Source organism: Nicotiana tomentosiformis, chromosome 11 (genome assembly GCF_000390325.3).
Source record: "Nicotiana tomentosiformis chromosome 11, ASM39032v3, whole genome shotgun sequence".
In the NCBI taxonomy this organism is placed as follows: Eukaryota; Viridiplantae; Streptophyta; class Magnoliopsida; order Solanales; family Solanaceae; genus Nicotiana; species Nicotiana tomentosiformis.
This window is the reverse complement of record NC_090822.1, coordinates 84,042,426-84,062,933: the sequence shown is the minus strand read 5'-3', so window position 1 is coordinate 84,062,933 and position 20,508 is coordinate 84,042,426. Positions and strand designations below refer to the sequence as shown.

The window sequence follows — 20,508 nt, the reverse complement described above, 5'->3', positions numbered from 1 at the left end:
TTATCCGAGTCCGTTTGCTCAAAATGTTGACCAAAGTCAACTCAGTTGAGTTTTAAAGCTCTAATTCACATTTTAATTCATTTTTCACCTGAAAACTTTTCGGAAAATTTTTACGGACTGCACACGCAAGTCGAGTAATGATAAATAGTACTTTTTGAGGTCTTAAAATACAAAATTAATTATTAAATTTAAAGATGACATTTTGGGTCATCACGGGTGGGTTGTGATATTTCTTCATTCACTCCAGGGAATGAAAATGTGCTTCAAAAATAACTTTGAATAGCTCATTATTTTGTTTAAAATAAAAAAAGACACTATTTCATAATATTTTCCTGTTTTAGGAGAAAATTTCAATTGTTTTACTACTTCATGAGCAAATTTAAAATACGAAATATTGAGTATATATTCTCTCAATCAATTACCTCTTCTGGAGGTGAATCGTAATATATTTACATTAAGAGCCCGTTCATATTTACAAGCTTTATTAATATTGCCACGTTCAATTCAGGGAATGGACTAATATTATCAAAAGTTCTCTTCCTTCAGGAGATGGAACATAATTATCTGAACGTGCAATAACCACATTAAATTGGGATGGCATCTAACCTCTTTTAATATATTCGCTACTTCAGGAGCAAATCGAGGTGTGCATGTAATACAGAGAAACTCTCTAACTTATCTTTATTGTAACTATAGCAAGCCTAAATTATCACTTCTAGTGGTCATAGGCATATACCACTTCTGGTGGTTAATAAAATTTAGTTACAATGAGATATACGAAACACAACCACTTCGGGTGGTTGTATATTTCTTGCAAACTCTGCTGGAGTTTAAGTGGATCTAACAATGTTATCCACTTTGTAATCCTTTATTAAGATAATTAGGATGAAAAAAATACCAAAAATAGTACATAATCAAGCAAGTGATGATAAAGATATTAAACCAAATATAAGCAAAAGCCTCAAATTACTTTATACAAATTTGGCCACTCCATACGTAAGTGATATCTATATTACTACTGCCAAGAACAAAAACTCACCACCTCAAGGATATAATATGCCTTATGATGCTCGGAATGAGCAAGATCTAACCACGGACGTAAGAGCGTCGCCTTACATCGGAGATGAATACTGAAATAAAAATTAAATTCGAAGTAAGTGCTCAAAATGACAGAGTCTCGTGTTGATAACGTGTTATAAAATAAAGACTATAAAGTAAATAAACCGAAGACAAGTATAGAGAGATTGATATATTATTCAATTTCAAACTGATGTACATAATAAACTGAAATCTCTTCTATTTATAGAAGAAAAGAAGTTGTTGTGTAAGTTGCTACTACAAGTTGTTTGTAAGCTCCTACTGCAAGTTGTTGTGTAAGCTTCTTGTAAGTTGTTATTGTACTAGCTATAAATAATTTTCTACAAGAGTAATATTTATACACAACGGATGCCGAAATGACAAGCTTCTTTAGGAAGTTTATTTTCAATAGAGTACTAAATAGATAAACATATTTACAGCGGAGTCCAATATGAATAAATTTCTTCAGAAAACTTATTTATAAAAGAGTACAAAATGGACATCCACAATATAATATATTTATAACAATAAGAACACTAAAAATGACATTCTTAATAGACTTTGTGATTTTCACCTTTTTGTTTTTGGTTTCTTTTGTAGAAAATTTTCTTACTCCTGTGACAAATCATGTTACATACACTAACTTTTCTTCAAACGTATTGCCAAGAAAGCTGCGGAGCAATTAAATGTTAATTGGTCAAAAAGAAATTAAATATTAATTAATTATACTGCAATTAAAAAATTATTAAAAGACGGATTAGGAAAATTCAAGATTCAAGCATTTTCCTGAATTTATTCACAGAAGTAGGGGAGTTGACTTTAAACCAATTGGAACAGAATCCACACCCATACCCGACCCGAAAATTTGTCTGGTAATCCCAAAGAAAAGGAAAAGAAAAAGGAAGAAAACAGCACGGCAAGCAAACGCTGGCCTACTTAGAGCCTGTCTGTGTGGAGTATTCATTTCCATTTTCTTACTTGCAAAATGAACTGTGTCACTGCTCCTAAGGCGAGTTGGCGCTGTTCGCCGATTTCCCTCTACTCTGATTCCAGAACATTCCAGAATCGCAGCAGCAGCATCCGCTTCTATCATGACTTCCCTCACAATCATAATCGGAATTCCAACAGAATCAGATGCAACCTGAAAGACAACAATCAACCGGAAACAACTACTGGTATCCAGCTTTATAGAGATATTGAGAGGTCTGTCTTCCATTAATTCCTCTCAATATTTGTACTGCAAATTGTAATTCCCTGCTACTTTTCTTTTTCTTGGATTCCGCTCCTGTTTTTTTTCGTAAGGTGTAACTTTTGCCTTTGTATGGTTGAGACTTGAGTACAACAGTTAGCAAAATTGACATGCAATATTCTTCCTACTCCAGTCCTTATTTCATCTTTCTGTCTCTAGTAAACAACACAAATATAAATACACACTTTATACTTGAGCTGCACACAAAAATAGTAGAGCTGTACAAAGCGAGCTGAATGGCTAAAAAATTAGCCATAGTTTTCACTGTGTAGCTGAGGTGATTACCCAGTGGGACTAAAAGCTTTGGCAGAAAGCCCAGGACAAACCCCCAAAAGTTGCCTTCTTAACAAGAATAATTGCAAGTGGAAAGAAATGCAGAACAAGAAAGGATAAAAGGAAAATGGATCGTCCATGCCAACATAGGCATTTCAAGGAAAGGCGACATTTGAATATAGCTAGTTTCTTAATAGGATCTTACGTCTTGCACATGCTGAGTTACTGGTAACCCACTTTCTGGATATCTTCTGTGTAGAGATGGAGCTATCATTCTGCTTACGGGTTCGACAGATTCGACAGAACCTAGTCGTTTGGCCCAAACCCTGTATTTGTGTTGAAAACCCACTTAATATGTATAAATAATTTATCTAGAACCCAGTAAGCTGCCTTTTCTTGAATCCAGAACCCATAAACTCAAAATCCTAGCTCCACCTTTGCTTATGTGTATTATCATCTGGTTGTTCCATAAAACTAAAAAATGTGATACTTGTAACATTTCCAGTGATGACATTACAGCAAGAAAAAAATTGAAAGCACTGCTACAATTGTTGTGGCTATTGCTATTTGCTAGCAATGATTGCATATGTGTATGTATGCACAAACTGATGAATGCATGTAGTTGGATATGCATATAATTGAAATCTTGCTGATGGCGTGTGGGAGACTGTTGAACTTACTTTTTAGCTAACTAGAAAATCTAAATTGGCATGCTTGTGTAATCTGATATATCCATAATATTGTCAATTATACACAATCATATACGGTTGTGAAATTGAAGTTCCATTCAGATGATTAGCGATTCTTGATTTAGTGTTATCAGTTAAACAATGTCTTTTTTTGCTCATTAAACCCAAAAAGTAAATACTGCTTCTGCTTATTCACAGATTACTTACAGAGACAGTGAAGCAATCTCAAGGCTGGGGAAGTACACAGGACTGGGATGAAATCGAGGTTAATAAATGAATTCCCTAGAAAATGTGCTTTAGTTTCTTCAGTGGAATAGAATCAAACAAATGTCTTTCCTTTTAGTTACAAGTCAATGTTAATACCCAACTTGCTTCCTTTATCACTTTCCCTAATTTGTCCAATCTTCATTATCTTACGGCATTTTTGGATTGTAATCTTTAAACAACTTTTCCTATTCCTTCCAAATGAGCTCAAAGACAAAAAAGGACGTTCTAGTTTGACAGAGCACGAACTGACTGTTAGGTTTGAATGAATCAACTCAAATTATTATGAATAGGTCTTTCTAATGATAAATAAGTTTGGACTCATTCGCTCATAGAAAATGGGATCAACTCCCCCATTTCGTAATTCGTATTGGTACGTACAACTATAATATAAATCTGCTTCTCTTTGTTCCTACGAACAGAATTGTTCCATTATACCAACGTAATTGAGCTGCCCCCTTCCACTCGGACTTCCTTCGATGTGTGAATAAGGTCTTAGTCTGTATGGGGCATTCTGGGCAGGTCGCAATAAGTCGCTAGTCGAAGGGTTAGACCAATCACAGTTCATTACCATCACAATGCATTGTAAGCATATTGTTGAATCAATACTTTTTATGTCACTATAATGTGGTTTGGGAATTGACGTGGATTCTATACAATCTTGATTGTGACTTAACAGTTAATAAGACAGTAGGCTGTATAAGAAGGAGAACAAAAACTGTACCAAAAACAACTTTCTATATACTTGTGGCAATGCTTTGATAAATTATTAATGAAATCAACTCACTGTACTATTCCAGGGAGCATGGGTATTGAGACCAAAAACCTCAAAGCCAAAGTTAGTCGTACATTTTGTTGGAGGTGTTTTTGTTGGGGCTGCTCCTCAGCTTTCTTACCGCCTGTTCCTGGAGCGGCTCAGTCAAATGTGAGTGTTTGATCTTGATGCTAGAGTCCATCTTATTCTATCTATGTTAATTATGTGCTTATGATTCGAAAGTAGCCACTTCTTTGTTGTATTTGTGACCTATATGCGCCTTGGAATTATTCTGATTTATAGTTAGTTTTTCTCTCTTTTTTGCGTTACTCATAAGCAGGATAAGAGAAGTAAAAAATTTAACTAATCACAGTACCAATGGGGTGACAGGATTGTATAATTCTTCCCATTCTCTCTCTGTATTTAAGATTTGAAGGTTGACTTCTCAGATTTTAGGTAAGCAAGAACAGTGTCCACTTTTTAAGTAGTATCTTGCTAAAGATCTTCAGTAATGACTATTCACTTTCTCGTAGAAGTGTACTAGTTTTAAGTAGAAGTGCTTACCAACTGAAGATCATGTTTTACGTTACTAGTTTAGCAAAGGGACTTCCATATGTTTAATCAGACGTAAGAAGCACACTTTTTGTGCGACTAGTTGTATACCTGATGTCCGTTCCAGCGGTATCATTTTATAAAACTAGCATGCTAATATCAATGATGTTGCAAGCACTATAATTCTTATCCATTTTATGTCTCACTTCTGTTTCCTTTATCCATTGTTTCTGTTAAGTGGGGTAGGCATAGCGCTTAGCCTTATTTACATTGTGAGGGGATATGTTGGTTGCTGCAACTTACTTTTGTTACATTGTGAGACAGGGATGCCTTGGTGATTGCTACACCTTATGCTAGTGGATTTGACCATTTCTACATTGCAGATGAAGTGCAGTTTAAGTTCGATAGGTGCCTTAGGTTTCTCCAAGAAAGAGTGAGTTTCAGCATTTGCCTGAGATGAAACTCTTTTATCATGCTTTGTTTCTTATGCTTGTCCATTAGTGACATAGGTAGAAGACCTTCCTATATTTGGCATTGGGCACTCTTTAGGATCTGTAATTCACCTTTTGATTGGTAAGTTAAAGTATTCTCTGTAATATTTTTTACATAGAGGTAAATTTGGTTTGACACATTGATGCTTGATGATCAGGATCAAGGTATGCTGTGAAAAAAAATGGGAATGTATTGATGGCTTTCAACAACAAGGTACTTGATTAATTTATTTTCAGCTTTATCACAAACTGATACAACGTTAAAATCGGTTTGAGGGATGCAAAGCCAAAATGCATACAGACTTTTTTGCCATATTTTGCTTTCATTTGTTTATCTTTATCTTTTTTTATTTCTTTTTTGATCGGGTGGGATGGAGTAGGAGTTACAAGCAACTATATCAGATTATTCAGCTTCATAAGCTCAGGGTGGTCAAGTTGCTGCGTGTTCATGAGACGAATCAGATTCAGCTTCTTTAATTTCTACCTTCAAGGTTAAACCTAGGTATAACATCCTAAAATGTGCGACTTACCCTCAACTCCGTAACAAGATTCTAGTTTCATATGGCCTGAACAAGATGAGGCTTCTCCAGAGTTCGTTGTGCTTTAGTTACATCGGCTGCATTATTGGAAGTTTTTGTTTAGTTTACTTTTACTTAGCTTATCATAGAAAGGGCGGTCTCTCATGTTAGAATGGTTGGAGTCTTGTCCTTTGTTTGAACTTCTGAATTCTAAAACTTAAAAGGAAAAAGAAAACAGAAAACTTTGATCGACCTAGCTATAAAGAATTTAATTGATAGAACTGAACTTTTCCTTTTCATATTTAATGAGTTCCATTTCAGGGGATAGCTATGTATGACAAATACAGCAAGCCTAGGAGTGATGGATCTGTAGAGCATAAATGGGGCAAAATGTTTTATGGGAAAAGTGTCTCAAAATTATAGGCTGTGAGGGGAACTTTGGGGACAGTTTTTCTGGTGCTCTTTCTCTCACTTCAGGAATCAACATAAGGTTTCCAAGAGAGAATTCTGACTCATATTTACCAATGGTTGACTGTATGTGTTTATATTCTTTTGGCTATAATGTGGATATCCTAACATAACCTTGTAACTACCAATGTACTACTACTGAAGAGTCTAGCTGCTAAATCTATGCTTATAGTATGATTTCACTGTAGTTTATGTTATGAATGTGAGATTACAGTGTATATATCGACATGTCTATTTTGTTAAATGTTTATCCTGCACATTTCTTACTTTATCATGGTTTTTGTGCCCATTCCTTTTTTCTTTTTTTCTTTTTTTTTGTAATTAAAAATTTCCATTAATCACCAAAGTGTATTTACAAAGCTCAGCAAGGCTATAGCACAGCCTGCTAATCTCCAAAATATTATCACTCAGACACAGCTACAAGACTGCTAACCCATCTGGTGAGTTTAGGAAGTTCATCTCCTAGGGAGGGTATCTTCCTAATCTCTGAACATTTACATCAGCAATCAGAATAAGCACACAGTCCTCGCCATACGAACAAATCTAAAATGCAGTTTCTGCAAGAGACTCCTAAGTTTCAGATTTGCCCTAACATTGCACACACAAGCTATTAGCTTAGCTGTGATCTCGACATTGTCTTCTCTTCCTTCAATAATTCTAGCATTTCTCTCAAAGCCAAATAGCATGGGCATGTTCAGCATATAGCATTCTCAGTAATTGAGCTTGAGCGGTCCTCCCTTTTGCCCTCTTAAGTATCCACTGGTATTGTTGTGCCCATGTACATCATGTGCCCTCCCTATATTGTATCCGTTGCATTAATCTTTGCCATAAACTCCTGGTGACCTGCATTCAACAAAAAGGTGCTCTTTTGTCTCAGGTTGTAAGTGACATAATGCACAGATTGGATCTACATTACAGCCCATTTAATTAGCCTATCAGCAGTATTAAGATGACCATTCTATCTGCCCTCTTTGTTAGCTTATGGTGCTTATAAGAATGCTAGTGCAATTATACTTGCAAATCTTGTAGCTATGAACACTTGCCAAGTTTGACATGGTTTTCTGAAATCTTGGCCCTTGACGGCTTCTTGCCAGGGTCTTTATCTAAGAACCAAGGTGTGATATTCAAGTTTTATAGTCTTACTATAGCTGTTTGTGAAAGTGAAAACAGTAATACATGTATTACGTCCACTCCTGTTAGACCACTAGGAGTTTAAGTTACTGAACATCTTAATGTGTACAATAATCTATTTGTGCCCTGAAGCCAGGTGACCCGGGTAATCCATCACCATCTGAGCATATAATTAAGTTTTCCTATTACCTTTTTTTGTCCAGGATGCCAGCCTTGCAGTTCCATTGTTCTCATCTGTTCTTGCTCCAATGATACAAAATATTGGACCGGTTTTATCGGACATTGCATCATCACCAACCATTCGTCTTGGGGTAAGTAGCAGAATTTTACCAACTTCCCCAGCTTCCTTTGAATGTTCTTGTTAGGTGACTTTCACATGTGACATTATAGATGTTTTTTTTTCCTTCTGTCTGGATAACTAAGCAAACAAATTTTTATTAACAACAAAAGCTGGCACTATGATTACTGGTGTCAAATGGATGAGTCGGGTTGGATTTGAGCGGGTTGAAAACAGGCCAAACAAATGCGGTTTATAGACCATACTGCCCGTATCTTATACAAGTCAAACAACGGGTTGGGTAATAAATGGGTTTGGTAAAAACAGTTTTGGCCCATTTTGAGTCGTCCGACAGTTGGATGCTAAGAGTAGTAAAATTGCCTATATGTGACTGTGATTGCTCGATGGCACTCACACCAGCACCCATCTGCTGAAACGCATAATCCTAGTCCGCCATGGCGAGAACTTGGCAAATGTTGACATCAAGGATTACCGATTATGGAACAACCCCAAATCACAAAATTGAACTGACTCAAAAATGGATTGAGCAGGCCAACAAATTGTAACCCTATGTTACTCGGACTCTTCAAAAATGTTGTCGGGTGTGTGTCGGATCCTCCAAATTTAGTGCATTTTTGGATGATCCTACACGGGTGCGGCAGCACTTTTGGAGAGTCCGAGCAACATAAGAAACTGTTTTCTGAAAATTGCGAATCTTCCTGCACTAACAACTGGAAGGAAGGTCTACTTCTATGTCTCCCCTGCAGAGGCAAGAAGGACATTGAAAGGAATAGGCTGGTCGTTTTTGAAGAGATGAGTGATGGGGTTGAATGGACAGTACAGGCCCGAGAGAATTGAAGTTTGGTAACTTCCATGACCCAGCAAGTATAAAGAAGATTTTATTCTGGTTAGAAATGGAAACAGAGTTTCGAACCTCGAGGATTTCTCCATTATTAAAATAGGATGGAATGTTATAACCCAATTCGTTTCAACCCGTATTAACCCATATCTTAAATAGGTAAGTTGACTATAGTTTTATTACAGGCAGATTGGGCAAGTCAGTCATTTTGGGTTGAAATTGCCACACTAGTAATAATATGCTCGGGGAGTACAAAAGTTGTGCCAAATCTTTTCCTAGTTATTCTTATACTGATGCTAGGAATTCAAAGGTACACTAGTTCATATACACTCAGAGATTATACCACATAAGGACAGACATAACTTTTCAATCAAATCATCTTCAATTTGTCTCCCTCTCAGAGGACCACAAAACAATAAGAGGGAGAGTTTTCCAAATCTTCTTCCTTTCTTTGTTGAAATTCTTTTCTGTCCATCACAAGTACGCCGAAAACCCTCTGAGCTTAATCCAAGTGATTCCGCCTCCAATTTTCACAATGGCAAGTATGGATAGGTGGCCACGTTCTTAGTGTAATTCCAATTTGTTGGAGAACCATCATCCATTTTAATTCTTCTTGCCTTCGTTCTCGAAATTCAAACATAAACAACATCCCACTCAACTCTTTAATTTAACTCCAGCTGGGACTCCCCAGGTATTATCCACCCACCCATTTTTGGACCTCAATAGAGGGATCAAACTGTTGTTACCAAAGGAACCAACCAGACATCTATGCAAATATTCTGTCCTGCTTCGGAGAACGTATATCAATTTTGAAGTGATTAGTCTCCTTTTCATCCTCTATAATTCTGATGCTATCTTTTGGCCACACCTTGATTTCAGCTACTTGTGCATAGCTCCATTTACGGTTTCATTAATCGTAGCGCCATTATGGTCCATACCTTTTTTACTTTTTCCACTAACTTACTGATCCATTTTGCAAAATCTACCCACCCTATTTTTCTCCAGCTTCTGGAATGATAATCTCTGATTTTCTACTCCCTTTGATTGCAACAAATCGGATGTATCTTCCCACATTATTGAATTTCTGATAGATGAAATAAGAATATAGTTGGTTCAAGGTTCTTGGTAGACGCAAGAAACTGAAAGGGATGATCAAAAGAAGAAAGAGAAGGAGCTGATCTGAAGCTTGAGATGTCAAGATTTCACCTGGAAAATGTATCAGAAAAAGAAAGAGAAGAAGAGTGCACGTTACCAAGAGAGAAAAGTGTCGTGTTCAGGGGATGGTTTCCATGCCTCAATGATTAATATCTCTTTGCCAGTTAAAATTGTTGCTTAGTGTTGTTCTCTGAAAAATAGAACGCATCGACAAATAAGGTGCAAGCCTCAATGTCTTGGTACCTGCATTAAAGCGTCGCTAAGTGAGGCATAGTGCCTACCCTAAGCTTCACCCAGATTCAGGGCTTAAGTGCGCCTCAAATGAGCATTTACCATACACTTGGAGAGAAAGGATATGCGTTGACTGACATTGGTATTGTATCTGAACCTGATTGCTGACTGATGATATTTCTATGAAAACTGTGGTGTCTTTACAATTAGGAAATCAGCTGCTTTTATTTCATCATCGTGTCAAATAAGACTGGATTTCTTTGTCAAGAAGATCGCATGTCTCTTTGTTAGGACGATTGTTTGTGCTTTAGATTTTCTCTTGAAGTCAGTGCTTTGTATTTTTCATGCTCTAAGATTTGGTTTCAAAAGTGAGGGCTTCTCCTAAACTGTGTCAGCTCATCTATATTTCCTTTTTTCTTGCTTAATGTATGTGTTAAAAGATTTTCAATGAAAAGTAAGCACCTTTTTAAGAAACGCCTAAACGGGAACTATGGTCTCTTGCATTTCTTGGACTTACTAGTTGTTTGTACAAGAAATCTCTCTCTCTCTCTCTCTCTCTATATATATATATATATATATATATATCTCCCTCTCCCGTTGTTGTTCTAGAACTTTTTTCCTTTTTACTGTATAGTTCTCTCAACACCTTTCGGCTTCTAAAATTATAAGTAGAGATTGATCTTATCAATTGAAAATGCTGAGGAAGAGGAGAAAGAGATTGCTTAACCTTGCTGAACTCTTAATGCTGTCCTATTGATTTTTTATCATAAGTATTTTGTTTTACTGAACTGAGTTCACTTGAAAGTTCTGCTCACCCTTTTCGTGCCTATTTTTACGGTCACTTTTTCATGAGATGCTTTAGCGGTAGGCAAAGGTATTAAATGTTAGTTATGTAGGTGCAAACATTGTGTCACTCTCGTTAGTCGTTAGTCACTTTTTAATAAACTTCAACATGGTACTGAATCCTTCTTACTCCACTCCTATGTTTGATTATCTGCAGGCAGAGATGACTATGAAGCAAATAGAGAACCTTAGCCCCTCAATTGTGAAGCAAGTTTTTCCACTAGTTGAGCAACTGCCTCCTCTATACATGGACTTGATTAAGGGAAAAGAAAATTTTACTCCAAGACCAGAAGAAACTCAAAGACTGGTATGGAAAATTTTGAGATCTTAGTACTCATTAACTACATACATGTCGTGAACATCTTTAGTTTACTTTGTTGTTATTTTCTGGTAGAACTTGTGTAGAGTTTATATTCTATTACCAGAAGCAGATACATGCATACATGCTTTTTGCCATGGTACGAGTTGATTTTTTGATAGTGCTATGTAGACTGTAGAGTCTGGCTCGATAATTATTTAATCACTATGCATGAGACCAATAATTTCAGGAGCTCGATTTGGATGCTCAGATTCAATAGTATTTGATGTGATGTCAGATTTTGGATGCTTTCTTAAACTTGTATGATGATGAGCAATGAAATTGTAGATTATGATGGTGAATTGCACAAATCTGATGGAGATGTGTGTGTGTGTGTGTGTGTGTGTGTGTGTTTGCATTTTCTGTTAAACTTTATTAGTGCTTATAGTTAGGAAATGGATTGTTGGATAGGTCTTTAAAAAGAAGAAAGGCAATTAATTAGGATTAAAGATATATTACAGAAAATATAGTTAGTTACATAAGGCTATAGTTAGTTGAAAGGTATTGATTTTAATGATATTATGTTATTAAACATATATAGCTCTATTCATGTGTTACTTAGATTTGGAAAGAAGACATGTTTGTTTTTGAAGAAATCCATGTATGGATTAGAACAGTCTTCAAGGTAATGGTAAAATATATGAATATTTTGCGTTGAATCATTGTTTTCTCAAGGAGCTTGTACGATAGTTCTATTTTCTTCATTATTCCAAACAAGGTGACCCACAATTTCCTTCTAGGTTCTTTTTAGGTCAAACACCTCGGCGGCCCCTAAAGTTGGCTTCGGTTTTCATTTTGAAGAAATCCATGTTTGGATTAGTGCGGATTGAAACTTTTTGTTGGGCTAATTTAGGGTAAATAAAATATACGTGTATATATATATATTTAATTTTTTACAAGGAATTTAGAGTATATATAATATTATATAGATAAAATACATAAAATCTCAAAATCATATGATCCTCATAATATTTGAAAATTTCATGCACTGTTATTCTATCCCCGTCAGATACGTGCTATACAGATGTTAGTAGCGTTGCTCACTTTAACATGTTGAAGACGCTGAATGTTGCATATGCAACATTGTCTATATTACAGTGAAACTGTCTCGAATGGTGGGTCTGTTTTTTGGCGTGATTCAGAATTGATTTTATAGCAATATTGCATAGTTAAGATTAAGAATATGTGAAAAAATGTTCAAAATCATAGTCGCAGCAAAATTTATTTAATTTACCAAGTAGCAATAATGCCATAGAGAATGGGGCAGAGTACGTAACACAAATTGTATATTTTCATTGTCCAAGATTATGTAAGTTTTTTTATCTGATATATATTACAGATAAGGTCCTACTACGGGATATCGAGGAATCTCTTAATAAAGTTCAAAGATGATACAATCGACGAAACTTCAACACTAGCTCAGGTGCTCAGCTCAGGTTCTGCTATCAGCTCAATGCTGGATATGTCCATCCGCTCGCTTCCTGGAGACCATGCGCTTCCTCTACAGCAGGTTCACCCTAAACCATAGAAATCTGTTAAACGAAAGTTAATTGCATCTAGTGTCTGATTAATAAATCTGCTGGCAGATTCATGCCTGGCCAATTTGCTTTTTCATAGTGCATTTTTTCAGAGGTTAAAACAATGTAGTACTTTCCTTTTTCCGACTTTCAGGCTCTGCCAGATGTTCCCCCAGGAATGACAGATGCTGTTAACAGGAGCGGGGAGCTATTGGCAAATTTGACTGCAGGAACACCATGGGAAAGTGTTGCAAAGGAAGTCGGCAATACACTTGGTAATGTAGACTCTATACTTCTTAGCTCGGGGAATTCAAAGGACTTGGATCAGCTTGTGGAGACAATAACATCATGGATGTTGTCTAACTCAAGTCCAAGACTTTTACAATGATTTGCTAAAATGCATGTATATGAGCCTCTTCAATTAAGTTGTAATGATAGTTATACTTGACATTTGTCTAAGGTTATAGAAACTTGGCCTCTCTTTGGTCATATATCATGCGAATGTATGCTTCCTGGAATTTTGGTATAAAAGAAAGGTCAATTATTTATACCTGGTGGTGGAGTTGGATATTGGATTGACCATGAACTCTGTGCACGATCGGTTAAGTTGGAATAACTGTCATCCTGAGTTTTACCTCTAACTCAGACCCTATGACAAAGGGAGGGTAAATGTTAAGTTGTTAACATACACTACTATGAAAGTAAGTTTGCCTGCTTTCTCGAAATGGGAGCTTTAACTATATTCTTGCCTACTGAAATATTTGAAAATGATCTTGACAGCTCTTCAAATCCTCCAGTCACATTGCAGTTTGTACTTCCACGGAGTTTCATATTTTTTATTTTCGATGCAAGAACCTCTGCTAAACTCTCTAGAATGGCAACTTTATTATTTGCAGAATCACATTAGTGTAAACTAAGATACAGAAATCTATTCACTCAGGAAATATGAGCTAGGGAGGGGGTAAACCTCGGGACCTAAGCATCAAGTCTCATCGATATATATATATATATATATATATATATATATATATATGTCTGTTTCGCTATTGTTCTGCTTAAAAGATAACGAGGAACCTTGTTCTAGAACAGTCTTAAGGTTTACATGTTAAGTAGTTCAAATTACTGCAAGACTAACATTTTCTCCTCCTTAAGACAAAAGAAATAGAAGCGCAAAAGCAAATATTGATCATGCCCAAATTTTGATATTTTCCAAAGTCAGTAATAACGTATCTGTAACAGACTAGGAGTGACCGGTGAATGGCAATTTCCATGAATCGAAATATCAAAACTTCATTGTCAAAATAAATGTCTTACTAGACTTGTAGTATTGCACGTAACTAGCTGTGGAATATTTTAATCACGAATAGCATGGATGAGATGAGTGAGTGGTGTGTCCATGTTGGCTCATCTTTTACCTATATTTTAATACAAGGCTTGAGCTCCGCTTCAATAACGTTACAATCTAGCTTTAACGGACAGCATAAACACAGATTCAAGGCACTCTACAAAGATTAACGATGACGAGTTCATTCTGATTTTTGAGTCAGGATAGAAAGAGGCCAAAATTGATAGGAAAGATGGAAAGCACAACACTATTCTCATCTAAGCTCAGAAATTCTATGAAAAAGTGAACTGTGACAAGTCAGGTTTTACTGCTTTCATACACACAAAATGCGATCAAGATAAAAGAATGGGATGGAATCAGTATATGATAACATCAAATATCTAAGGATTAACATGCATCATTTTATATCATGGACACCTCTGCTGCTCTACCTATAGTATCATAGGATCCAGTACCTCTAAATGCTCTGTCTAATACATGCCACGAGGGCACTACCATAGCCTTACATTTATTTCCGTTACAAACAAAAGTGCAAAACTATACAAGAGTTCAACAATGTTTGTTCAATTTGCAAGGACAGCCCTCCAAAATACAAAAAATGATGCCAAAAAGATTGGAACTCGGTTAGGCTTCTAAATGGCTACATAACAAGAAGGGAAAATCAAACCAAATTTCAATTTTTAAGTTCAAATGACGTTCTTCCCTAACAGCACGGAAAAGGGAAAATAAATTGACGCGGGAATTTCAGGGAAGAAGCAGAAAATAGAGCTAATGTAAGCGAAAATTCAACAGATATTTTTACTCAAAATCCAATTTACTACAAAACAAAACATCATCAAGTCATTGCAGATTCAAAACCCCTGGTTCTTTCTTAATCAAGACTACAGATTAAATAGAAAAAGACCATTAAACAAACAGGATTGCATCAAAACTGACTTTTTGTTTCCCATATAAAAACTTTTTACTTCCACTCTAAAAGCAAAGCAAGTAGTCTATCTCTCATCTTTAGTCTCCCTTTCTCCTGAAAGAACAACCCTCAGTGAGTCTAGCACGGCCACCAGTCGGCTGGCACAACACCGTCTGGCAGTTACCGCACACCACCACAGTTTGCGAGTGACTGAACACAGTTGTTCTGCACATACATATTTATTCCAATCATCAATTATCTAATACAACAAACACTAATTCAAAATCCAAAAGGAAACAATAAACAGGAGAACTTACATGTTAAAGCAACCCTGGCACTTAACATCCTAGAGATAAAACAACAAATCGCACATTAATTTCAAAAATCCAAAACACAGATACATAATCTCAAAGTGTATATAAATTGGAAAATCATTTTGGCGTACCATAAAGAAAGAGTTAGGAGACTGAACAAGACGCTTGAGTTTGTGCTTTCTCTTCTCCAGCTCGGCAGGAGGGTTCAACAAATCGACATCATTTGGGAGAGTCTTAATAATCCAAATTAGCACATATGTTAAAACAAATCTGAAATAATAAAGAACGAAATCCGAATAGCGAAAGATAACTCACCATTTTCGCGAGATTAACAGATAAGCCTGGAAAAGCAGAAGAGCTATTTAGCCTCCGAGGCTGCTGAGATGAAGACGATGCGACAAGAATGGTTTTTTAGGGTTTTCTGCGAAGCTTATAAAAGGATTTGAGAAAGTTGTAGGCCGTTGGATTGCTAGAAGAGTTTTAATCTTGGCCTTCCGTTTAAGGTCTCTTATTCACTAAGACTCCGAGGATACGATTGTCAATTCGCCTACTGCCCTAGTTCCCTAAAAAACATTTCTTTCTTTTTGTCTTTTTTTCGGGATGAACTTTAAATTGTCTGGTCAAGCTTAGGGGTGGGCATTGATCGGTTCGGTTCGGTTATAAATGTTATCGATTCGGTATATCGATTATCGATTTATAAATATGTTAAATCGATAACCGAATCGATAAGGTATCGGGTATCAGGTATCGATCCTTATCGGTTCGGTTATCGGTTTACCCGATAAAAATAAAAAAATATCCAAAATTTTCATTTTTTTATTAAAGAAATCGTGATCATACTGTTAAAAGAAAGGAACTGAATTTTCGCTCTTAAGAAAGAGGGATTAAATTTCAACTTTAGAAAGAAAACTTTCTTTGCATTTGAAAATCCCAATGAATGACCTCAATTTTCAAAGTTATAATTTACTAGGAGTAAGGAATAAGATATTCAACAATCTAATCTTACTAACTATCTCATTGGGGACGGGCATAATTCATAAGAAAATATAAAATCCTAATCTTGCAAATACTACAGATTCTTTAAAGCTTAAAACTAAAACTCTTAACCGAAGAATTAAGATGAGAATTCAGAAAAGTTTAAAACTTACTCTAAGGATTAATGTCTGAAGATGAAGAGTAATTATTAAGAGAATTGAGAGAATTAAGAGAATGAGAGAATGAAGCCATAAGCAGTGGCAGAGCCAGGATTTTCATTAAGGGGAGTCAAAATATAAAGAAACAAACTCACCAAGAAGTCAAGGGGTGTCATTATATAGTATATATACATATTTTAAAAAAAAAATTATCGAGCTAAACAGTATAATTTTCCGACGAAGGGGTGTCGTTTGACGCCCCTTGGGTGCACGTGGCTCCGCCACTGCCCATAAGGTGGCTTTTATATACTTAGTGGGTAAAATTATAATTTTGTTATAGCTTATTGGGCTATCAGTTAAACCGTTAATAAAATTGACAAACCGAGACTCGAACCGATAACTCAATAGTCAAATAACATTAAATTGGTATCGAACTATTTATCCAATAGCCAGATATCGATAACCCATTAGAATTTTATCGATTCGGACTATCGATTATATCCGATAGATGCCCAGCTCTAGTCAAGTTTTTAGGAACTCGAAAATATATTTTTGAGGTTATAAAGGTATCTCTCTTTTTTTGAATTTGAGGTGTTTGGTTAAAATTAAATTATTCTTTTTGAGCATAAGCAAAAATAAATTTTCTACTATTAGAGATAAGTTATTCAAAAAGTTTGTTTTCAGGACAAAATAATTCTTAAATAAAAATTTATATTCACCAAATTACCTCTTATTAATTGAATCCGTCTATCTCTCATATATGTATACAAACTTGTTCTTATCTTCCCTTTTGGGGTTTAACTACATTTATATTTATATTGATTTAAAACCGTAAAATACATTTTTATTTTATGGTTTAAATTTTAACTAAATAAAAACAAAAACTTAATAAAATTCTTTCATAAAAATACTTACAACTATTTCTCTAATCAAATAATACTAATTTTTAAAATAAACTTTAATCTTGTCTTTTTGTAATTTAAGTGGGGTGGATAAAATGTAGGCTTGCATCTAGCGACTTGTGTGATCAGAATGTGCCTCTAAGTCTTAAAGGTAAGTTTTACCAATTGGTGGTTAGACCAACTATATTGTTGGGATAAAGTGTTGGCCAACCAAGAACTCCCATGCCTAAAAGATAAAGGTAGCAGAAAGAGAATGTTGAGATGGATGTTTGAACATACTAGGAGAGATGAGATTAGGAAGGAAGATATTTGGGACAAAGTGGGGGTGGCCCTGTGGAGGATAAGATGCGGGAAGCGGTGCAGAGATAGTTTGGACATGTGAAGAGGAGATACACATATGATCGAGTGAGCTGTGAGAGGTTGAATATGGTAGATATTAGGAGATGTAGATGAATGCCGAAGAAGTATTTGGGAGAGGCGATTAGGCAAGACATGACTCATTTTCAGCTTACCGAAAACATGACTCATGATAGAAGGTTGTGAAAGTCGAGAATTGAGGTTGTAGGTTGGTAGGTAGTCGAGCGTACTTCCTTCTTTTTCTACCGGTAGTTTTGATAGTAGTCTGACTTTGTCTTGTTCTTAGACCACTATTACTACTGATTGTTGCTTATGTTATTGTTACTGTCTAGTTGTTGTTACTACTTCTTTTTCATGACTTCAATATGTTTCTTTACCGCTGTGTTTATAATTAACTTGAGTCGAGAGTCTATCAAAAAATAATATCTCTACCTACACAAAGTAGGGGTAAGGTCTGCAACACTCATCTTCAAACCCCATTAGGTATGGTGTTGTTGTTTTTCGTAATTTAACACTCAAAATTAAGTTTTGAAAAGATTGGCCAAATACAATCTGTTATTAAATACTAAAAAAATACTTCTCAAATTAATTCGTCAATACAAACTACTCCTCACTAAAAGTATTTCTCTAAAAAGCTATTTTAACAACAGTCTTTATTAAAATAAGGAGTTTTTAGAAAGTTTGGTCAAATAGGCTCTAATCTTCATTTGTTTGCATTTAAGTCTAAATCTTAATTAATTAGATAGCAGTCATTAAATGTATTTACTTTTTAGGTCCGAATCTTAATTATCTAAGTGTGTTTATCTTTTTCTTTTATAATCACTTAACATGTTTTGAATAGATATGAATAAACATGGATATAACAAAATCTCAGTTTTATTAAGATGATATTCATTCAAAAATTTATAAGAAGAATCATTTAACCACCAGTCCATTCATCTTGCCATTCGTCGCCGTCGTCCACTATCACTCTATCCGCTTTCATTGCAGAAAAGAATGTTCCATTTGGGATAATTTCAAAAAAAAGATAAGAAAAAGGAGAAAGAAATAATGGTGTTTAAGGAAATATTAATTTGAGAGAGGCTTACAAAGATATATTTAATTAGACCCCTAATTACAAGAAAAATAGATATTATTCCACTTTTAAAATGTAGCAATAAAATCTTCGTACGATATACACAACCTTCCATAAAACCCGCAAATTTAGGGATTCTAAAGATCTTCTATTTATCTTTTTATATAAAATTTTCACAAATCTAGTTGAGATTATATATTTATTTGGGAGTTGTAGCAGTTGAAAACTTCGAAGTTCTTACTATTGTGAATTTTTCGCTCATAAAGTTGAAAACATAAATATTCATTATTTTGGTGATTTAACTTGATGAACCATAGTCAATTGTCATTCATAATGCTTTGAATCTTCAAAGTTGAAATTGGATTTGTGAAATCAAAATCATTTTCGATTGGTTATTGTTTTAAAAGGTTGAAAAGATCTTAAGGAGCTTATATCTCAAGTTTAGGATGATTTGGTACATATTTTATTAAGGTTTTAGATCTAGTTTTTAATTAAACTTCGAGGCTGAAAAAGAATAGTCTTATGTATATCATATGTATGTCATGTATAATTCTTTACTATTATTTAAAAATGGGAGCTGGGGTGCACGAACAGGGGCTATTTAGTAATTATGAGTGTTTGGCATGGTCATTTTGGAACTTTACTCTTCAACTACAACCCTTACTATTTTCTCATCGTGCTAGCCTTTTTTATTTGTGTGAGCCAATGTCTTCCATTTTTACTAATATTTTGATATCATCCTTATTTTTTGATGGTTCAATCTAAAAGTGCATATGTGCTCTGTAAATTTCTAAGGTAGGCTACACCATTTGCAAATAGCTAAATTTGCACTCAAAAGTCGCTTGTTATGTGCTTTACTCCATCTCTGTTTCAGCTTCTCTTCATTATTACTTCGTGTCTCTCACTTTTAGTTTTTGGTTTGATTTCTAGATTTTTCATTTGCTCTTTCTTTTCACCTTCTCTGTACCTGTGATTTACGATGAGTTTTTCCATGTTTCTTTCTTCTTCTTCTTCTTCTTTTTGTTGCACTACTTCCTTGGCGGTTGAAGTTTTATAGATATCTATTAAGTAGTTTTTCTATTATTTTAAAAGTTTTTGGTTTATGTTTTACGTGCATGTCACTATTTTTACCTCTTTTTTACATAGATGTTTGGGATTAAAATATTGATCTGTGTTCTGCATATGTGAAAATCGATATCAAGGTGCATGATTATGTACAATGTGATGAATACAAAATATAATTGTTTTTGTACCAATTTCTTTTGCACACTGATGCAGTCATGATGTTTGATGGTATGCCTGAAACAATGATTAATTTTTTTTTTCTTTCTTCTTCATCTAACTATAGTAAACGAATAGTAATGTTAAGTAAATAGAAACATTTATTTACAATATAATACTCAAATATATTGGACCATCTTCTTCAGGTATGATTGTGTGCCACCATACTATTGCGCTTGTGTTTTCAGAGGCTTTTTTGGATCAAATTTGAAGCATTTTTTTCTAAGTTATGTGGATTTTTTTTTGGGAGCTCTTTCTCTCTCTTCGCACTTGCAACGGTCATCTCGCCGCCAAGTCCAGCTATGCCGTCAGCAACTGCCACTTCCAAGGTAGGTCTTCTCCCCTTCCCCTCTCTTCTCTCTCCCTTATCCCATCTCTTCTCTCCTCGCTCTCCTCTTATCTTTCTTATCCCTTTTTTCTTCGTTTCCCAGCACCCCCCAGCGTCGGTGACCACCCTAGGGTCGTCGACAATACCTGGGAAGATTTAG

The 20,508-nt window shown here is 35.2% G+C and overlaps 2 protein-coding genes across 2 annotated transcripts; one reads left to right on the top strand and one right to left on the bottom strand.

The window, feature by feature from the left end:
- The first annotated feature begins 1,979 nt into the window (after positions 1-1,979).
- LOC104091560 (uncharacterized) lies at positions 1,980-13,256 on the top strand. Its single transcript, XM_009596928.4, has 10 exons — positions 1,980-2,280; positions 3,487-3,553; positions 4,353-4,477; positions 5,183-5,291; positions 5,368-5,431; positions 5,508-5,563; positions 7,670-7,777; positions 10,989-11,138; positions 12,529-12,699; positions 12,861-13,256. The coding sequence occupies exons 1-10, from the start codon at positions 2,063-2,065 to the stop codon at positions 13,092-13,094; spliced, it is 1,302 nt and encodes a 433-aa protein (XP_009595223.1). The 5' UTR covers positions 1,980-2,062; the 3' UTR covers positions 13,095-13,256.
- Positions 13,257-14,825: 1,569 nt separating this feature from the next.
- Positions 14,826-15,727, bottom strand: LOC104091559 (small ribosomal subunit protein eS27y). The gene is made up of 4 exons (XM_009596927.4): positions 15,588-15,727; positions 15,404-15,505; positions 15,276-15,304; positions 14,826-15,183 (listed from the first exon to the last, which is right to left on the bottom strand). The coding sequence occupies exons 1-4, from the start codon at positions 15,588-15,590 to the stop codon at positions 15,057-15,059; spliced, it is 261 nt and encodes an 86-aa protein (XP_009595222.1). The 5' UTR covers positions 15,591-15,727; the 3' UTR covers positions 14,826-15,056.
- Positions 15,728-20,508: the final 4,781 nt, after the last annotated feature.

What these genes read in the sequence shown, in the direction of transcription:
- LOC104091560 (XM_009596928.4), top strand. Translation starts at nt 2,063, where the DNA reads ATGAACTGTGTCACTGCTCCTAAGGCGAGTTGGCGCTGTTCGCCGATT. An exon ending in CTTTATAGAGATATTGAGAG is followed by an intron (nt 2,281 to 3,486) that starts GTCTGTCTTCCA and finishes GCTTATTCACAG; the next exon opens with ATTACTTACAGAGACAGTGA. An exon ending in CTGGAGCGGCTCAGTCAAAT is followed by an intron (nt 4,478 to 5,182) that starts GTGAGTGTTTGA and finishes ATTGTGAGACAG; the next exon opens with GGATGCCTTGGTGATTGCTA.
- LOC104091559 (XM_009596927.4), bottom strand. An exon ending in CTCCTAACTCTTTCTTTATG is followed by an intron (nt 15,305 to 15,403) that starts GTACGCCAAAAT and finishes TTTTATCTCTAG; the next exon opens with GATGTTAAGTGCCAGGGTTG. An exon ending in TGCCAGGGTTGCTTTAACAT is followed by an intron (nt 15,184 to 15,275) that starts GTAAGTTCTCCT and finishes ATGTATGTGCAG; the next exon opens with AACAACTGTGTTCAGTCACT.